The sequence below is a fragment of the Camarhynchus parvulus genome, chromosome 1, assembly GCF_901933205.1.
Source record: "Camarhynchus parvulus chromosome 1, STF_HiC, whole genome shotgun sequence".
NCBI classification, from domain to species: domain Eukaryota; kingdom Metazoa; phylum Chordata; class Aves; order Passeriformes; family Thraupidae; genus Camarhynchus; species Camarhynchus parvulus.
Genome location: NC_044571.1, coordinates 15,887,999 through 15,908,741, shown reverse-complemented (window position 1 = coordinate 15,908,741; position 20,743 = coordinate 15,887,999). Strand labels below are relative to the sequence as shown.

Here is a 20,743-nt window from a genome sequence, read left to right as displayed (position 1 = left end):
GTGTCAAACTCTATGAAACTCAGATCTCTGAAGTGTATATAACTGCAAATCTAAAATGCAGAACTGCTTTGGAAAGTCTTTGTAAAATGTCACTCTTCTAATTTTAATTTACTACAAATGAGGCATTTATTTTTGGGGAGAGGGAAAATTACCTTGAGAGGTTTCAGCAAGCAAAACACAAAATAAGCAAGGCACTTCATTTTCTGGGAATTATTAAATTTAAATACATATAATCAAAAATCACAGACATTTTTAATAGCTGAGTTCCTGCTGTTTTCCTGGTACAATAAATGTCCTTTGTAAAAGAAAGTGCTTAATGATTCCAATCTTTTATATAACACTTAATGATGATGTTGACTTGGATTTGGCTGATAATTCCTTACCTGAAGGCTTGAATGCAATTTTGCTTTTCTTGCCCTTGTTCACTTGTTTCAGGAAAGAATCTTTGAGCAAATCAGATGCTGTAACACGTTTACTAGGATCAGGTTCAAAACAGAGCAAAATGAAGGCCTTTGTTTCAGCAGACACTGATTCTGGAATTTCAGGATGAATCTTAAACATCCCAACCTGCAAGTAAAACACAAATACTAATTATTTTTATGAAAAAACTTCAAGGAGACCATGGACCAAAGCTCTTGTAATACAATCACTCACACTTCTCCTGACTGTTGTAGAAAAGGAGTGATCCAGGTCCCACATAAAGCAGTGAAGTGACAACAAGGTTCTAATCCTATTTTATTTCATGGAAAACATGGTGTAAATATCCATGTGATATTACCTAAATGTCAAGATATGCATGTATCTAATAATCTGCTTTCAGGCAATCTTGGTATCTGGGCATTACTGACACCAAGTGCTTCAAATACTCCTCCTCTGACCAGCCACTAACCCCTCCAGCTATTGCACAGGTTTCCCATCATCCCTGCTCAGAGCTGTGTCTCTCAGTTGCTGACTCCTCCAGCATATTCATGCCCATAATTCCCTCCTCCATCACCAACAGCCTGGAGCTGTACCTTTTCTGCTCCTGCCACTGACAAACTTCCTTGCACAAATACACACATTGACCTTGCCGGACCTTGTCACCATCCCGCCTCTTGGGCCAGATGTCTTCCCAAGTCTTTCAGTGTTATTTAATTAAAATTCACATGATGTCCAAAGCTTTAACAAGATCCTTGTTAATCCATTCTTTAAGTAATGACTCTTATTTTAAGTAATTACTTAAATGAGTCTCTTTTAAGACTCTGTCTTTAAGTAATGAAAAATGTACTTCTACAGGTTGCTCCCCAGTGATTTTTCCAGCTCCTTGCTCCCTTCTTATTCTTTAAGGTCGATCTGGCAGAACTGTTTGGAAGCCAGAGCTGTATAACCTTTGTGCACTGTATGTACATGTCTGGAGAGATTATGGTTTGTAGTCTCAGCATTTTACACAAAACACATCCTGGAGAACAAGCACAAAGGTAGTGTCCGCAAGGGAGACAGCAGCCCAGCAGTGAAGTGCCATCTGCTTTCAAAATAATCTCATTACAGAGCTGCATTAACTGTGGCACTGTTAAGTGCTCACAATACTGGTTCAGCTTGAATACAAACTGAAGGAAAAAATGCTGAGCAGTCTGGCTTCTGTTTGAATGACAGTGCAGTAATAACATGCTAATAGGGCTTTAACGCCTTCCAAACCATGACCTGAGCACATTCAAGACTCAGTGTCACAAACTGGCAGCACTCTGGTGCCAGGTTTCACTCTCATGCACTAAGAAAAAATCTAGGAAAATTTTAAACCAGGGCCAAGAAGTTTGAAAGCATATCTCTGATCTTGTCTTAATCTCTGTTGCTCAAGGGAACTAAGTTTTGTCACAACCACCTGCAAATTCTATGGCAACGCTAGTAGTGTACTTGGTCTTCACTGAATGCCATTTGTTTGCACTCTTTTCACACAGACACAGATGCACACATTCTGTGCTCATAAAATAAATACCATGCAATGCACACCCAGCCAGGACATATCCAATTCTTGGTTTACTAGCCCCTTTTCTCTGCTTTGTCCAACTCTTTGGTCATTTGCAATTTCTAAAGTGACTGCACAGGGAGACTTAAAGCTTCCCTCTCCTCACCTGCCCTAAGCACAACAGAGCATTTGTGTGTGGAGGTGGGGACCTCAAAAGTTCAATATTCCAAGTTTTCCGACTTCTTTTTACATGTTTGCCCAGCCAGCCTGTTTCAAATCCAGTTTCCAGCTTGCTTACTTTCATTACACAGGAAAAGGAAACATGGTTTGTAACCTATGGTGCCTAGCAAGACACAATTTCAAACAGGTCCCAGCAGAGGCAAGAAACAGGAAACAAAACCAAATGTCTGCCTGTAGCACATTAACACAGTCCACAATAAGAATGCTAAAGACTTTCAATAAACTGTACTGAAAAATAAGATGTGTAACTCACTGAGTAGTCACAACTACATGCCAGGTACATAAGGTTAAAAGGCATCTGCCAACAGAATTGTATCTGACATTTACACTGATGTGGAAAATAGTCTCTTTCCATGGCTCCCTTAGGAAAGCCTTAGTGAGCCAAACCATGTTCACCCAGGCAGCTTCTTTTGAGGTATGCCACAAGTTGACAGCACCAAGGTGACCTATTATACCACTAAAATAAGTGTATCAAACCCCATAATCATCCCTTTTTTGCCTTTGAGCAGTAGTTCGTTCATGGGACAACTCACAGGCCTAGTATGATGTATGACATTACATGCCATGCTGAACTGCAGCCCAGATTTCTGTACCTATTGATAAAGACTTGATTTTGCCACCATGGTTGCATTAATGATGATACTAAGCTCACATAGTGGTTTTCAAAAAGATAAATGAAAAAATTTCAGCACTGGTAATTTAAAGCAGTTTGCTGAGTTATGGATGGGATATTTTTCCCACTATAAGAACGAGAATTCTCAAGCATAACTGAAAACTTAAGTGCTTTACTAAAGGTCTACTGCAAGCCAATGGAAGAGCCAAAAATTTTCAGTCTACTTATTTGAAACATCATAGTTGTTACACTCTTGCTAGTTACAGAGATAGAACAAGTAACTTTTTAAAAACTTTTATTATCAAAACTATCTGAAGGATTCTCAAGTGTTAATTTTTGCATTAAAAACCAGATACACTAAGAGAAACAATGTAATAGAGAAAACAGCTTACTGAGGAGGAAGCTATGACCTAAGGACTTGGAATGCGAAATACAGAGTATTTTACTCCTTTAATACATACTGGAAATCCTGGAGAGCTATTCCCCTGCCCTTTTCCACCACATCTTCCTGCATCCCTGGTGCAGAGACTGGGCCTTTAAAACATTTTCCTTTGGGAAGGAGGTTTACAAAAATTACTTAAAAGAGCAGAAATAACTTGTTTGTCATTACTGGGGAGACTGGTTACAAGAAGGAGATCATAAACCAAGAGCAGGAGATGAAAAAAGTAACGCAGAGGATATTAGTTTTCATAAGCCTTCACTCATTTTTCAGATTGCTGCTCTGAGTCATGACCTATTTCCAGCCCAAAAATAACTGATCACCCCCTAGAGCAATTCAGCTTAGAGATGGGGAGGATCTTTCAGCAAGAGTTAAAAACACAGGTCAGACTATGGCTTTGTGCAAAACAACCCACGTAAGACAATGTTATTACCAATTAATATTATGAAATTAAGCTATAATTGTCAATTCATCAACTCTAAAGCAAAAAAACTGTATTTACTTTAAACATTGCAGCTTGAGGCTCCCCTAGTTCATGAAAAGGAGGTTTGCCTGTTGCCATCTCAATAATGGTACAGCCCAGGGACCAGATGTCAGCAGGAGCACCATATCCTCGTGGCCCTTTATCGATGATTTCTGGAGCCATGTACTGCAAGGTTCCTGGTCAGGACAAAAAGAGCTGTCAAGTGTACATTCTTCATTTTATTAAGGAGGATTAACACAACACTTAGCAAGCCAAAAATTGTGAAATGCAACCTGTAAAGCCAAATACCTTATCTCCCATATCAGCACTAAAAACTTAACAAAAACTTATGCTATAGCATCTTTTTTAAAAACTATCTTTTTGCCCCTCCTTTCTAACACAAGGTTTCAAATGCTGAAAGTCTATACACCACATAATCCAATAGCTTCCCCAGAAAATAAAATTATATCAAATTTTTGCAGACACCAACTTTTAAAGATTATGCATGCAGGAGATGGTGAAATCTGAGAAGTGACAGATAGTGGTCATGAGAATAATTTTTTGTATTTTACTGCAATAATGAGAATACCAGTGACAGGGAATTTCAAACAGTTAGTGTGAAAAAAAGCTAGTTTTGCAAATACAGGGCAACAACTAAGGCAACTCATCATAGTTAGTCTAGAATTCCAGGATGCCTTGGATGTGCTTGGGATTTCTGACATCCAAGGTTAGCAAAAAAAAAAAACAATCCCCCAAAAAACAACTAAACAAAAATCCAACCCAACAAACCAACTGGTTGGAATTTCTAAAATTAGACAGATTGACAAAATAAGATCTTGCCTGTAGACAACCTGAGTGTAATACTAGTAATAATACTGATAAAGAACAGTACAGTAAAAAATTAAATAAAAGATGGTCAATTTGGTATCACTGTTATTGAACCATTCACTAACACAGCCAATGAGGTTTTTACAGGAAGAGTCCACACCACCACCAGCAGAAACCTCTATATGCTCAGAGTGTTTTGAACACTACAGTTCTTTCTCCACCTGAATTTCTGTCAGCACTGTTATGACATCTTTAAATTACATTATTTTTCTTCTTCAGAAAGCAATAAAACTATACTGCCACAGAGCTGTGAACTATCAAGTAATGGACATATGGTGAAGATACTAGGGTATCATATGCTCATTGAATGTGACTGCTGCAGAATGAAAGTTCAAGCCACAGCTTTGCCCTCTGGCTTTGTGTCTTGAATGGAGGGATGTCATGTTTAAACCATCAGAAGTCTTGATCTTCAAACCATGTGATTTTATTACATAACACCTAAAATCTAGGGTTTATGTACTGCATTACAGAACAAAACCAAATTTCTTGAGACCTTTTAAGGTCCTCTGGGGTATAGCTACCTGCTTACTGATTTAAATCCCAAATTATAACATTAAGTACTTATTCACATGGCAAATTACATCTCAAAGGCACAAACAGGGCTGAAAATTTGCAAGAGAAGAAAGAAGAAGGGCACAAGGAAAGAGTTACCTTCTTTTATTACAGTATTTTCTTAAGATATAATTTCTCCACATATCACCCCTACTGACAATCAGTTGCTAAAGAAGTCACTGAGCAGCATGTAAAATACAGGCAAAGAGAATGATAATGAGTAATAATGAGATAAGGAGTAAAAATAACTGAGAAAGGTAAGTTACTTCAGAACCTTAATTTTATTTAAATGGCTTCCTTTGTAAGAAAGCTGGAGGAGCTGCAGACATACCACCAGAGAGGTAAAGGGAAGTCTTGATTTTCACTTAAGTGAAGTTTGTTATCCTTTGTCTTCTACTCTGAAGCCATCCATGACTAATGGCTTTGTCTGTGTACCATTTACTTAAACTGCAGGCAAGTAAGAGGCTTGTGATATGAGTCTTTGCATAAGGCCATATAGCAAGCAAAACCATCATGTTACCACATCCACTGATCACAGAAACAATGTGACCACATATTCATTTTTCAATGTGGAGTTTCCCCTTTTGCTCAGCAATTTTTGTCTTCCCTGAATATTACAAGTCTTTAAAACCTTGTTGTATTGAAAGCTGTTCTGTAACACATCAGCCTAAAATTTTCCCATAAACTGTTCTTTTTACTGTTGTTATCCAGTTGGTTGGGTTTTATAATTAATACCTCAAAACTGAAAGTGTTTATAATTTTGAGTTTGGTTTTCCGCACTTCTAAACACACATCTAGAACGTGTGCAATGTAAGTTACTAATACCAAGACTGTTAAAGGAAAAGGTTGCTAAATTCAAGCGTTTCCACATCTAATTGCAACAATCAATTGCTACATAAAGAACACTTTGAAGAAAAACTTTTACCCCCGAAAAGTAAAATGGAAGAGAGTTAAATTTATAAAAAAAGTCAAGAAAGCTATCAAGCCTATGTTTATGGTGATCACACTCCCATTTACTCTGCCCTGCAAACAGAGACCCAAGAGTGTTTTCATCACTAAGCCAAAGAGCCTCTTGGCTCCAATGCTAAACCTGTGATGAAAACCCTTAAACACTCTGCTAGATTAATCTTACCTGTAAAGGTTTCAGTGCATGGATTGATTCCTGCCAGCCGTTTGGAAGTACCAAAATCTGATATCTTAACCACGCCACTGTAGGTGTTCACCAGAACATTGTCCCCCTGTTTTGGAGAGGCGAGGGAAGGAGGGGAGGGGTTGAGGGTGGAGGAGGAAAGAGGAAAGGAGAGAGGGAAGCAGCAAACAGGGAGGGGGAGACAGAAAAATACAGATTTTCAATCTCAATACTCCTTCAAGTTTGCACTTATCTTTGTAATACACCTTTCTACAAAGCAATATTCCTAGACCACCAGGAGAAGGAGGTGGTTTATGCCTTCCTTTTGTTTTCAGTTTCCATGAAATCCTAGCAAAAATCCTACTTCAGATTAAAGCAAAACTAACTGAAGTAAAGGTAAAAAGCAAATCAAACAAGACACACAAAAGGAAAAGTTACCTTTATATCTCTATGTACAATCTGGTTCTCATGGAGGTACTTGAGGCCTTCCAGAATCTGCTTAGTGTAAAATTTAATTGTAGGTTCTTTCATTGGGCCCCACTTAGATCTTAAGAGAGCCGAGAGGCTGCCTACAGGAGTTTAAGAAGAAAGTGTATGAAGATAGTAAATTGCCCAAATTAACAAGAAACATGTAAGTCTGGATATAGCCTTTGCTCAACATCCTCATATAAAAGAAAAGCAGTACCCATGATTAAGCCAAATTCTTGCTAGATCACTCATAGCAAATAATTTGCTGCTACTCTGGAGTGATTATTTCTTATTCGCCAGGTCAGGTTCTACTCCCACAACAAGAATAAATGTTCTGACAGAGCTGGATCCATCCCCCTCACTTCACTGTAACAACTGCTGAGACTACAAAGAGCAGCCATGTAGCCCATAATGAAACAAGGACTAAGGTAACACTCTACCATGTTGTACATTGTACTTCATGAACCACAGGTATGGGCAAAGACAAGCTGATCGTCTTGAGGCAGGGAGGATAGAATCTGTATCAGAAAGAGCCTTCTCTTTACAAATACAGCATCAACTTCTGACAATATTCAGACACAGGAAAGAAAGCTCCTGAAAAAAACTCTGAATGGATGTTCAGAGTAGGAGATGGGCCATCTACACATCCCCTGTTCTAATAAAACTAATCTTTAAAGAACACAAATATTTAAATCATGGGGCAAAATAAAGAACAGTTTTACTTATTCAGCACAGTAGGTCTACTTAAGGCCAGAAAAATTCAGCTAAAGGAACAGATAGCTTTCTAAAGTAAAGTTTCCTCAAAAATCTCATATAATCTGAACAGCTGTTTTCTTTTTAAAATTGGCTACAGAGTTTAAAATATCTAAATTGGTTCAGTGATATTTTGTCATTAGCAACTAATCACAGCACACTTTACTGTGCATAAATGAACAGGAAGTAACACCAGCTGACACTGTGAACAAGTGTGGGAAAACAAGTGGAAATATTGGTATAATTTCACCACATCTGCATGAGTCATGCAGGTCAAAGTGTCTCAGTTGTCAGGTGAGAAGGTCACAAAGATTCAAAAATGGAATAATTTCCCTACATCCCTAAATGCCCTGGATGCATTTAATTACACTTTGAATGTTTGTCTGGACCTTTCTTAGAAGATCTGAACTTTTCCCCCCATTTTTCTTATTTCTGTTTTTACTTTGCAAATTAAATTAATGCGAAATCTAACACTCATTCTGACACATCCTTGACACTGAAGAGTAAATAGCAAAATGGAGATGGCAACAAGGTACAGAGGTTACAAAGAGATTTCACATCCTCTTCCTCCAGCAGAGAAGGCTGGAGGAGTAAAACTGGAAATTATAAGCAAGGAACAAATCTCACTTTAATCTCTAATTTACCTAGGGAATAGCAGTCCTTTGTACACAGCAGTTAAATAACAGTACTTAATTGTTCTATCAGTGCTACTGCTCAAAAAGAAACTTACACTGAAAGCTCCAGTCATCATTCAGACACTTGAGCTCAATGGACTATACAGCTCTAACTCCACTATTTTTTAACACATGAGTATTTGAAACCAAATACTTTTAATGACTTCTCTCTAGGTTTAGAATTATTATAGAAAGGGGAGAGGGCACTGGGACCTATACTCTTAAAATTTACTCTATGAGAAAAAGGACTTGTACAGTTAACGTCCCAACAGAAAAGCCATACAGAGTGCACAAACACATTAAGTGCTTATCTATTGACTTTCAGTCAGTTTGAAGTTCCAAATGCTTTTCCTTTGGCAGACCAAACTCAGCATGATACAAACCTCCTGGCACCTGCTCCATAAAAATCTTAATGTACCCATTTTCTGAAACAGATCCAAGATACTGGACAATGTTCCGATGCTTTAAATATTTGTGCAGTGCTATCTCTTCATGAAGAGGTTGAGAATACCTATTAAAAAAAAAAGAACCAAGGATTATTTCATCATGCTGGAAAAGGTCCTAGGCTATGCTTATATGCTAATTTGACAACAGAATGGATTTTAGGGATACCACTCCAATTCTCAGCAAACATCTTGTCCACAACCTTAAAATGCAGTATCATTCACTGCCTATTCCAAAAAAGTACAGAGACAGAGCTCAGAGGAAATCTGGTGGAGAAACATGCCCTCCAAGAATTTGTATGTGTGTTTTCTGTATCAATACATAGCACTGTCTTTGACTCCAGAGCTCCTCTCGTGCTTTTCACCCTCCTCAAAAAGAATACAAATGACATACAACTGCAACCTAAAACCAACGTCTTCTGAAATGTAAGATACACATACAGGTTACTAAACTGTCATATTTATGATATATATCATATATTTTCCCCAAAAATACAAAGTCTGTATTCTCAAAAGGTACTTATGAATAGTAGGAAGAAATAGTAATTGAATTTCAGTATACTGGCATTTTATAAATTAACCACACATAAACACGTGCAAAGAGCAGCCAAATTTTCAAAAAACAACTGCATTTTTGTTCACAGTGTGTATGTAACAATGAACTAGGTCTTACCTGCTGTCTCTCTCAGGTATTTCTTTGATGGCTATTCGGACCTGGTTGCTAAGGTCTCTTCCAGCATAAACTATTCCATAAGTACCTTTCCCTAGAACTACCCTTTCACCATTCTCATCATAATCATATTCATACTGTAAACAGAAAAGATAAACAAAGCAGCACAGAAATTGTTACCACTCACATTTGACATTACAGAGAGCCTTAATGCCAGTTTAGCACAGCACAAAGGTGTTGCTGCAATGCAGCTGGAGGACAGGTGGTTACCCACCAGCCCTGTGCTTTACACAACATGTAAAATTTCCACCTTACTTGCTTTGTAATACAATCTTCCTTAACCAGCTTTGAGAAAGATGCACTCATCCAAACAGGGAACATACCAATAAACCAAATTCAATGAAACACTGCTGTCAAAAGGAGCCATTCATGTATTGTCTCTAAGAACTGCTGACAGAGCCTGCAGAACATCTAAATATATGGAACATAACCTAAAATTTTGAAACCAGTGGTTTAGTGAATAGATAAAAGTAACTGGACCATATAGTCACCCCAGGACATCCCCTCTCACAATGAGATTTTTCCAAAGGGCAGAAAAAAATGTTCATCTTGTCAACAAATTATTAAATATAATAGTGGTTTCCACTGCTGCTGAAATGTGTTGGGTCATATTTCCAGCTGAACAACTCAATGCTGGTTCTCTGACTTCAGTAAAGTTACACTAATTTACACCACCTCATATAGTGACTATGTGACAGAACTCCCCTACTCTAAAGGAGTGAATGATGCTTAATGGAAGTGTACCCCAGACACTATATAAACCATATTTCTTATGGAAGGTGGGTTGAACAGCACATCTATGATTCAAATCAGGGAACTGATAAAAGATGAAAGGAACTAGACAACTTCATAGTCTCAGATCTTGTCAGAGAACACAGATCTCCCCTAGTATCTTCCCACATCCAAGAGAATGTCCCATATGGGAAAACTGCAGGGTATTCTCTGTGGCCTTCTGTGATTTCCCTATTAAAAAACCAAAAAATAAAACTGTTTACAATGGCCATAACTACTGACTTTTCTGTCAATGACCACTTTTTTGCATGGTCCAATGTCACTCTCTGACCCAGAATGCAGCCTTGGAGAATTTCTTTGATGTGCCTTCCCAGTTCACATCGCAGCTCTGCTGCCGCAGTATCCACACTCCCCCTCTTCACCTCGGCAAAGATGGCAAGTTTCATGCTGCTGTATGGAATGTGCTAAAGGAAACCCGTCTGTCACTTATCCTGACAGCGTATTCTGCTCAGTGGAACTAAAGTGGAGCAAGCACAGCTTTAGCACAGCTCCATTTACCACATTTCAGCACTTCACGGTTCACAACATAATCTCGTTACACGATAGGCATAACTGACCCAAAACGCCATATGCAAAACTTGCCAGGTTCTTTGGTAGGAGCACATCCAGCTTTCACAGCTATCATATGACACAAAACTGTGCAAAAAAAAAGACAGCAATCACATTGCAGAATTTAGGATTGACAGCAACCCCATCTGCAACACACTGGTCCTAAGCCAACCCTTTAATTACCGTGGAGAAATCTATGTTCTCCAGTCTGGGTCCCATGATACATGAAAATTGTTGGTATTTAGAGTTCAGTACTAGTTAGTAGACAGTTTAATAGACTTGAATATACTTGATGTCACTTTACATTTGCCTCTTCTCGTCCTAACAGCTACAAATATTGAATAAACCACCGTTTGTTGCCAAAAATCTGAATAAATGATCCACTGGCTGTGAAATCCAGACAGTAGGTACAAGTAAACAAGTGTTCATATCTGACCTTCTGTAAGGCAGTGTTCTTTAGATTATCCAACTGGGGGACAGCAGGTATTCTTAAAGTGATAGGAACTTCTTCTTATGAATATACAGAAGTGAATACCCCAAGGCTGAAGGAACTGCAACATTCACACTCATTCAAAATACTTGCTAGCTGTAAAATTAGACTGCAGTTTATACATAAAATATACAACCCCTTGCAACAACATGCTCTTAAGGATTCTGACTGAAATCAGAATTTCTTGCCCCAGACTTTGCAGGAAGTTATTTCTTCTTCTTCTTCCCCAAATATAAACAACTGTTTTATTAACAGTAAGAACTATTTTCTCTGTATTAGTGGAGCCCATCAAGACCACATAAAGCTGCATTCTCCTCATTGTCACTTCTTAAATGTAAAATCTCAAGCTGCAGAAAGGCATTAAGTGTCTTTCTTCATTTACACATTAAACTAATTATTTCTCCCCTTCAGAAGTCCTGATTTCTGTTTCACTGTCATAAACTAAGACAATAAGTACAAGGTGACAACTGTGAAAGCTTCAAGATAGGTAGTATGATATGAAGATTTAAAATTAATTTCTGTAGTCACATCTCCATGTGTCATTCATTCATGCAGGATTGCTTCCTGCTATGCATTGTCAAGTGATTTTTTGAGTTTAGTTTTTAAAAGGCTCAAGCCACGATGAGCTCACATCCTCTGAGAGACTGTTACACAGCTGAACAGACTGTGTTGTGTGGAGATAGCCCTGCTATTAGCTGAGTACATAATTATGTAATATAAAGATCTGCAGCTACAGTTAATACCCTGTCTGTACCAAGGCAGAGCCCTGAAGCTGTGTCAGGACCACAGATGGATGTATTAAACTGGGCTTAACAGATGTGCGGATTCGTCCTTTCCACTCGAGGAAAGAATTCTGTGGCCAAACAAACCCCAGTGCAAAACCTCATCTTTCTGACTTTATGAAACTACATTTAGCAGTACAGCAGAGAGTTCTATATTTTCTTTTTTGTCCCCTGAAGCCTCAAGTCCTACAAAAGCTCACTACCATGAACAGCTGCTCTAAATGGTTTGCCTAAGAGAATTGCTGGAATGAGACACAATCAGATAGATTGCCCAGCTCAACCAAGGCACAGCAGGGTTTCCATGCTCATTAATTGATTGATTAAATTTGCTTCTCCACAAATAAAACTTACAACCTACCTTCTACAGTGGCTTTTCAGATTTCAAAACAAATAAAAAGAATAATAATAAATACAGGGTTATGTATTTAATGTGGACATCTGCTATGAGTCACTTTCTCTTATGAAGACATGGATTCACCTATCCCAACCTGAGGCCACATGAAATGTGAATAACCCTTTCCAAGTTAGTTGCTTTTCCTTTTTTTCCTCTCTGTACTAATTAGAAAGAAAGCCTACAGCTACTAGATTCCTAACATGGATGTTACAGTGATAAGAAAAAAGTACAGTATATTAATCTGATCCTAAATACCTGCAATATCTCTGGGACAGAAGCCTGTCAAATAAAATTACTTGGAGTAGTAATGGTATCAAGTACCAGGCAGAAAAGCTAAAGTACCTTTGAAATGGCTTTTTTATAATTTATTTAATATTTTATCTTTTTTATCCACTTGAGCCAGCTGATAACAGTTGATTCTTACCTATACATTGTTTACAAGAGAATACAAACACAGCAACATATTTCATTAAGGATTTATGCAGTTTACAGTAGTAACAGACCCACTTCATTAAAAAAGTGTTTTTTCAAATGCATGCAAATGTCATGTACAAATAATTTTGAAAGAATTTAAACTGCATATACAATTAAGGAGTTAAAATGCTGTTTATCTTTCTATTTTATCAATATGAAAGTTGATAAAACTTTCAGGGAAGACTGAGAACAAGTTTCAGAGTTCTCAGATATATATATCCTTGACATACCTCTAATGTGTCTCCATCTATTTCTCCTTCTAGTTCCAAAGTATTACCAACTGCATCAGACAAAATTTCTTTCACTAAACCACAGAATCTAAAAAAAGAAATACAAAGCACAAGATCAAAGAAGAATACCCTTTTGGAAGCAGATTAAACAGATTCTTGCAAGCTGGGCATTGCTTGCAAGCTAATAAACTGACTAGCATGTTCACAGCTTGCTTTCATTACTGACTTTCTCCATATTTATCCCATTTTAAACGACGAGGAACATCAAACACAACTGAAAAGACTCATTATTTATAAAATTATTATATTTGTTGTAGCAGAACTTGATAGTTGCTTGTTTTTGCAGTTGCATAGTAAAATCTTGGTAGATTCAACTCAAATACTTTTTCAGTACATGTTTGGCTGCAAGTGTGATTACTCGGTATTTCAGAAAATCAGATGCTGCTTTTTGTCAGGCATTCAAAAAGCTAAAAGTATAAAAGTAGTAATGTAGCTAGAAGAACAGAGTTTTCCCTAATTTCTAGTTCTCTGGGGTGGAGATACCTAAGTACAAGAACATTTTTTCCTGTAGTTCCCTGCCTGAGCCACTCATTTTTTTCCAAATTCTATAAGAAATTGTTAACAATTACTTACACATCTTTAAAATACTAATAATTTCATTTCTTATATCTCTTTTATTAAATAACAGAGACATCTCTTGAACTGACTCCTGTAGCACACTGAATCTGGCATGAAAAATGTGGCCATGTTTCATGAGACTCCAATTGCACTGCCAAATTAGGGCTGAGGAGGTAACATTAATTTCAGTGTTTCCTACCTTTTATGCAATGCACACTGCAAAGCTAGTAATTTTCTTTAACCTGAGTTTATTCCATGTAATACATAAGTAGTAATTATTGCAAGAAATAGTGAATGTACCATTATGCTCCAAAACCTAAGTGTGTTAACAACTCCCTCCTACATCATTCAGAAGGTGTATTTGCAACTACCAGTCATAAGGTAGAATTTAGTCTGTAAAGATTTAGGCCTAAAAATCAGTTAGCCTGCTTACTTTTTAGAGACAACAGATAATCAGAAAACATTTAACTACAGGTACAATCGGTAACACAGATCTCTGACACAATGTATGTTAGAATTTCTTGTTACACTTAGATATTCTTATTTAAATCAAACTGAACAGACACAAAAGGGAACATGAAACAATGTACCACCTTACATGACATGGCCAAGATAAAGAAAAATAAGATAATAGCTGTAATTTAGTTTAAACTGATTAAGCCTTTTTCAGACATAACTATTTGTAGATAAACTAACCAGAATCACACAGGAAGTATAATGGGGGCTCTAATCACCTTAAGAATCACCGAGTTTACACTGCTTCTTCATCAAGAAAAACTAAATGAAGAAATAATCTGTTTCTCAAGCAAAAATATTGGCTTTCAATCTTTATGAAATCAGTTTTATTTAAGATATAGATGAGGCATGCAACACCCAGACAAACTGAACTCACCTACTACATTGGTTTTCTGTAGAAAAGTAGATTTGAAAGTCATCATAGTTATCATGGACATAAAGAAAACAACATCGTTCATCAAACTTGGAAATGCTGTAAAATTCACATTAGGAAAACGTTATTTCGGGTACAACTATTGTAAGAAATAGGGCAATGAGGAGAGTTTTTTTTAATGATGAACACTTAAGAAATATAGTTTTCACAGTTAATTACCTCAGTGAAGCAGTATGTAATTATTATTTTTTCCTTATAACTAGAAGTTTTCAGCTTATTTATATATTATATAATCCTATTCCATTGTGATAAGTAAGCTGCTGGTTACTTTGGTAAAATACTGATGTGTATTGAGGTTGCTTTGTTGTTCATCTCCACTTCTGCTTTTACACAATTCCATCAGACTCCTTGGTACTTGATGACACCTCAATGGAAAGTGAATTGTTCTGACACTAATTTAGCTATTAAAAGAAAACCCTTCCTTAAAGATTGAAAAGTACTTCAGGTTTGTATAATTCCATTGCGTCTACAAAAACAACTGAACTGGGAAATACCAACAATGTAACGGATCCTTCTCAGTCTATATTTTTTATGGCCTTAAAACTGACAAACTAGTTTTGGGATGACCAGTATTTACTCCAAATTGCAGCAATAATTCTGAAAAAGGAATTATTTATTGCATATTGTGTCGTGCCAGTGTCATATATATCCCATATAAATGCACTGAAGCAAAAAGTGAAATGCCATAAAACACAGTATCGATATGAAAATAAATCTAAGAATTAACCTCTTACACCAACCATTTGCATTGAAGTATTTTGCTACATAATCCCAAGTTGTTAGGCTTCTTAAGGTATTTTTGTGCCTTAAGTTAATAAAATTTCTTAGATTCTTGCCTGATCTATTCAGTCAAACTCTTCTATTTTGCATATCTTCTGCTGAGCCAGTTACTTAAAATACATGACAGCACACAGCAAAGTTGCCACATGTTACATGACCAACTGATGTTGCTTATTGAAGCACCATTAAGGGCTACCATAACAATGTTCAAAAAAATCCAAATTTTGCCTTAAAAATTTTCTAGAAATATGTGAAAATAATAACTATGCCATTCTTTACTTCCATTTAGTACAGCAATTTCCAGTCTAACAAGTCAGACAAGCACACATCAGACTTGAGAACTAAGAGACAAAGGTGACTCTTCCAGGGGCAAATATAAGACAGACAAGGCAGTATGTAAGTAACAGCACTGCATTATAAACATTGTCATGTATGGGGTATATAATATGAACTGGTTAGTATAATTACAGTTTAAGAGTTTTAATAGAGTGTATTTTAACTGAGATCACATTTTTTTAAAGGAATGCAATTTTAAAAGTATAGTAATTTGAAGTTGTCACATACAAAGCAAACATCTAACTCCAATAAATTTTAAAGAGATTGCCTCTTTGAGTTTTGTAATACAGTGAATTTTTAATCACTTTGCGGTGATTAAAAATAAAAGCAAATGAAATGAACTGCTTGCTTCCTTTTGATTAAAGTTATCTTTCTCAAAGATTAATTTCTGTGCATTGTGTTGACTGAAGGTAATTAATGTGGTACAGAAACTTTATGCTGAATTACTCTCAGTCAGTTCCACAGACTTCAGTAATTCACATTGCATGGGAGTAACAGAATAAAACACCATGTAAAATTCATTTAAACTAAAGCCTGCTCTTTTTTTTTAGAAGAAAAGACTGAAGTTATGATAGAATTTATGTTCAAATCCACAGTTTCAGGTTTTCAACCACCTCTCATATTACTCAGATAAATACTTCTTCACTGGGCTTATTTGCTTAGGTGAATTATGCAAGGTCAGGGAAGGCAAACCTAGGACCTAAAACTTCAGGCACTCTTAGTCAAGGCCAAAGCCTGGAAGTCCTCTCTTTTCAGAACTACAGAACCCATTAGGTATCTGAATTTCTTCTTGTTCTTGAATCAGAAGGTTTGTCAAGCACTCAAGCTTATGCAGTCACACAAGTGGCCCCAGACAATAGCCATTTATGTCCCTAGAAAGGCCAGATCCACCAGTGTAGAGACTCAGGAGCTCAGAGAGAAGGCAAAAGCCCACCTGGTGTTCCCTGAACTACCAGTTCCTCTGGTTATTAGCTGCAGTCTACATAATTCAGAGAAGAGGTAAGTTAAATTTTTTTCCTCTCCTGGTGTTCTGTCTCTCAGCCTTCTAGCAGCAAAGCAGCCCAACTTAACATACATAATCTACTTTCTAAATGTAGTCATGCATTCTGCAATTACTAACACCAAATGTGAATATTTTCTATCCTTTCAGTTCTCAGAACAATCCTGTTCTTTCTATGTAATATTCTGATCTTTTTTGGTACTAATATTTTGACCCATTTACTTGTGACTAGTGTTTTCATTGATCTAAGCATCACAAAATGGACATGTCTTAACTATTTAAAGGTTAGTCCTTGATAAACTCTACTAGTAGTCTACTTACAGCTAAAGAATTATTTCCTGTCCTTAGCAAAAACTACATTTATGCCTCATTTATTAGTTCTGTAATAATTCAAGTTTTAGCTAGCAGGCATTTAACAAAAGCCATATCAGAAGCATTTCTGAATTCCAAACAGAAAACAGATACTATGGTTTCATAAAGGAAAACAAAGTCTTCTTTCACTTATGGAAGGAAGCAAGAAGCACTAAGGGCTCTTCTTTCCTTCTGCTCTCCATGTTTTTAAATGCAGAGTTGGCAATAACCTCAGTGAAACATTTAGAAAAATCTACAAAAATCAGTTACATAATGGAAAACAAAAAGTCTAGCAGAGAATACAGACACCCAATAACCCTCTCAGATTTGAGTGTTCCTGTGAGAAATGTACACCTCTGCCCATGCATGGAAAGGAAAACTCTTCTGTGACAGTTCAAGGAAGGCTGGACAGAACAAGCTTTTATAACAGGCCATTGAAAGAGAGAGATTTAAGGTAGAATCCAGATTTTGCACTTAAGGGAAATATAAAACACACACAAAAAGACACTGAACTCTACTGACATACCAACCTTATTCCCCTAATGGAAGAAGCTGTAAAATTCCATTCATGAATCTGTTTCTGTAAAGAACAAAGAGATAAAATCAACCACAGTTTAATGACTTAATACTGAAAACAAAGTCACAGCATGGTAAGCAAAAGAAAGGCTTTCCAACATATCTCTCTCTTTCCTTCTTTCTCTCTCTCTTTATTTCTTCCCCCCTGCTCCCATATTTTGAAATAAGATTAATACCTGGGTAAATAACTTATACATACACTGCTATTTTACTTCATTTTGAGGAAAAAATGAATATAAATGGCACAGGGTAGAAGCAAATGCCATATTTTCTCATGTAAATTCAACTTGAAGAATAAGTTGTGCAGCACAATTTACCAAACATGTTTTGATGCAATACATCTACACTTCACATTAAACATGGAGCAGACTATGTCCCACTCTTATCTAGGCTCAAAGGAAAGGCAAATTCACCAGTCTCCCTAAGAGGTTTTGAGCCAACAGCTTTGGCCCAGGGAACACACTGGAGGCAAAACAGAGGAAGGACAGCCTGTGTCTAGGACTGCAGCCCTCCATAAATCTGATTATAGCTATGAGCTGGATCTTTTTTAGCAATGTCAGATATGCACCAAAAATTTGTTCCACAAAGCAAAGTTGTGTCAGACACATTCACCTGAAACAGTGAAGTAGAAAAATGTACAGGAAAAATTGTTCACAGATCCAGGTAATTATGTGGTCTTGTCCTGCTCCAACACGCTTCTTTTACACTTTGTCTCTATGCTTTTGGTCTATTCTCCATCTATGTTGTTCTAATACTAAGAAAGTGTGGCAAAATACATTGCAGATTTCAAGTCTTTCAATGTGAAACTGAAATTATTTCTCATTTTTAAGAGCTGACACTGTCCGTAACTGTGCCTACTCCTTTCTTAATCCCCTGCACCTCATCTGATAATCCAAGACACCAAATATTTTATTTCTTGACACCTGTCACAGGCCATTTTTTCTAGTTTCAAATATTACAGTTGTAAAACTTTAAAATGCCTAAAACATAGAACACAATTCTGGGCTTTATCTTTACTTTTAATCTTTGACCTGCATCTTAACTAAACTCACAGAATTCAAATGAGAAATATTATGAGCAGACCAAATAACCCATGCACTTCTAAGAGACATGGTCAAGAAAAGTTAAATCTGAATGACATCAGAACCATTTGATTTCTAATCACAGTTACTCCTTTTACTTACTCTGTAAAATGTCAACTTTTGTATCTGCACATGAGATGCTGAGGCTTGGGCTTCACAGAAATGTAGCAAATTTAAAATTATTGTAAAGTGCTCCAAAGTCTACATGTAAAAAATTACTTTATGTAAAATGAATCAGTACATTTAACAAACTTGCTGACAGTTTTACCATTTCAGGGGGAGAGACATGCCACAAAGACAGAGAGCTCTCATCTGCTTCACTGTTGATCGAAACGTAGGCAGGCTGGTAGACTTTAGTTGGTTCTATCACCAAAACCTGAAGACAGAGTGTATTTTTCCTTAATAAACCAGTAGCCAATAGACTACAGTATCTTCAGATGCTCAGATATAGACAAAAGGTAGTTTTGAAGTAAGGCCTAAAAAATTTTCAAGGGAGACAGGAGGCCAAGACTAGACAGGAAAAGTCTGTGTTCTTATGAACAACAGAATAGCAGTATCACAATTTGTTATAGGAGACGTACAAGTATTTCTTAGAATACTTTTGGGGTGGTAGGTTAATTTTTTTATAGCATAAAGATTAAGAAAGTACGGGGGTTTGGTTCATGCAATGAAACAACAAGCAGTTAAATTTTTAAGTATTATGTTTAGAGTCTTCCAATTCTTGTAATATCCTATCCAGAAACATAAAACATAAAAAACTTGTTTGGACATAACATCTTACTGGAAATCTCAGTCCATTAGTTGTTTCTTTCGTTGCCTCAAAAATTATATCTAGCCAGAAAGTCAATCTTTCTTGTTTAGAAGAATGTTCTGTGGTGAGTTTCTTGAAACGCTGAATTAACATCAGATTCTGAACTAATGATTTCAAGTACCTAGAATGTATTGAATTAGTGAGTTAACAGAGAGAAAACAAAATTCGACCACATTCTAAAACCACTTCACTGACTTAGACATCCAAAATGAAATGTGTTTTAAAAGCTACCACAATGGAAATGGTAGTGTTGATTTTTACAGATTTCTGGAAAGAATAACAAGTTTAGACAAGGCCTTAAATCGTAAGCTCACATGGATGTTCATGAACAATAGCTTTTTGCAAATGGGTATAGTTACACAAGTAGTTACATGGGGATTAGACAGGATATGATGAACTAGAAGATGGTGGAGGGAAGCAGCAGCTATCTTAACTCTGAAAACAATGGTTTCACAATTTTTCACAATTACTTCACAAGGAGTCATTACTAATATCCAAATTCTTTCTTATAAAATACATGCTTCAATGGGATATAACCTGACAATGCTGGATAACTTACTTTTTCACCTTCCCCCTTCCTTCCCATAATAAAAGAACATAGCATAAACTAAGAGTTGCAAACAATCTAAGATGGAAAAATCCAGTTAAGGTATCCATGTGACTGCAAGATTTTTAAAATTTGTATATTTCCCCATAGCTTAGTGCTTGAGAAACAGCCTTCTACCACATACCACACTGGAGGTTTCAGCTTAAAAAGCTTCTCTGCTGCTTGTACTGCTTTACCAACATCATTTGCCAGCATGCTCATGCTGAAGAACTGTCCCACATCCCAGTAACTGTTCATTTTTTCTAGGCTTCCTTTTCTTCCCAATAAACTGTTTAACCGTACACCTGTAAAATTTCAATTGGAAACCACAATTTTCTATCACTAAAACACTCTTTTGTGTTTTTTACTGGTAAGTTGATCACTAAAAGACTAATTAAAGACTTGATTAAGCATTACTGATGAAAATAAAAAGTAAGTTTTCCCCAGAAAATAACATTGCACAATACAGAGGAAGGACCTGCAAATCACACCTCCAGTAAAGAACCCCCACGACACAGGGCTGAAAAACCTCTTTTACTTCCTGTCTGCACTATCTGCCTCCTGATTCTCAGTGTAAGATGCACAAATCAGTGTCCTCATCTGCATTTA

General features: G+C 36.7%; 1 protein-coding gene across 1 annotated transcript in view; it reads right to left on the bottom strand.

The window, feature by feature from the left end:
- The window catches only part of MAP3K15 (mitogen-activated protein kinase kinase kinase 15), an 80,328-nt gene that overhangs the window by 8,161 nt on the left and 51,424 nt on the right, over positions 1-20,743 (bottom strand). The window contains exons 9-20 of the mRNA XM_030951915.1: positions 20,280-20,439; positions 19,519-19,669; positions 19,006-19,113; positions 17,610-17,659; positions 14,556-14,651; positions 13,046-13,133; positions 9,278-9,411; positions 8,545-8,672; positions 6,705-6,835; positions 6,270-6,375; positions 3,737-3,894; positions 384-567 (exon numbers count right to left, since the gene is read on the bottom strand). Of these exons, the coding sequence (XP_030807775.1) occupies positions 384-567; positions 3,737-3,894; positions 6,270-6,375; positions 6,705-6,835; positions 8,545-8,672; positions 9,278-9,411; positions 13,046-13,133; positions 14,556-14,651; positions 17,610-17,659; positions 19,006-19,113; positions 19,519-19,669; positions 20,280-20,439 (1,494 nt within the window). The remainder of the gene's footprint in view (positions 1-383; positions 568-3,736; positions 3,895-6,269; positions 6,376-6,704; positions 6,836-8,544; positions 8,673-9,277; positions 9,412-13,045; positions 13,134-14,555; positions 14,652-17,609; positions 17,660-19,005; positions 19,114-19,518; positions 19,670-20,279; positions 20,440-20,743) is intronic.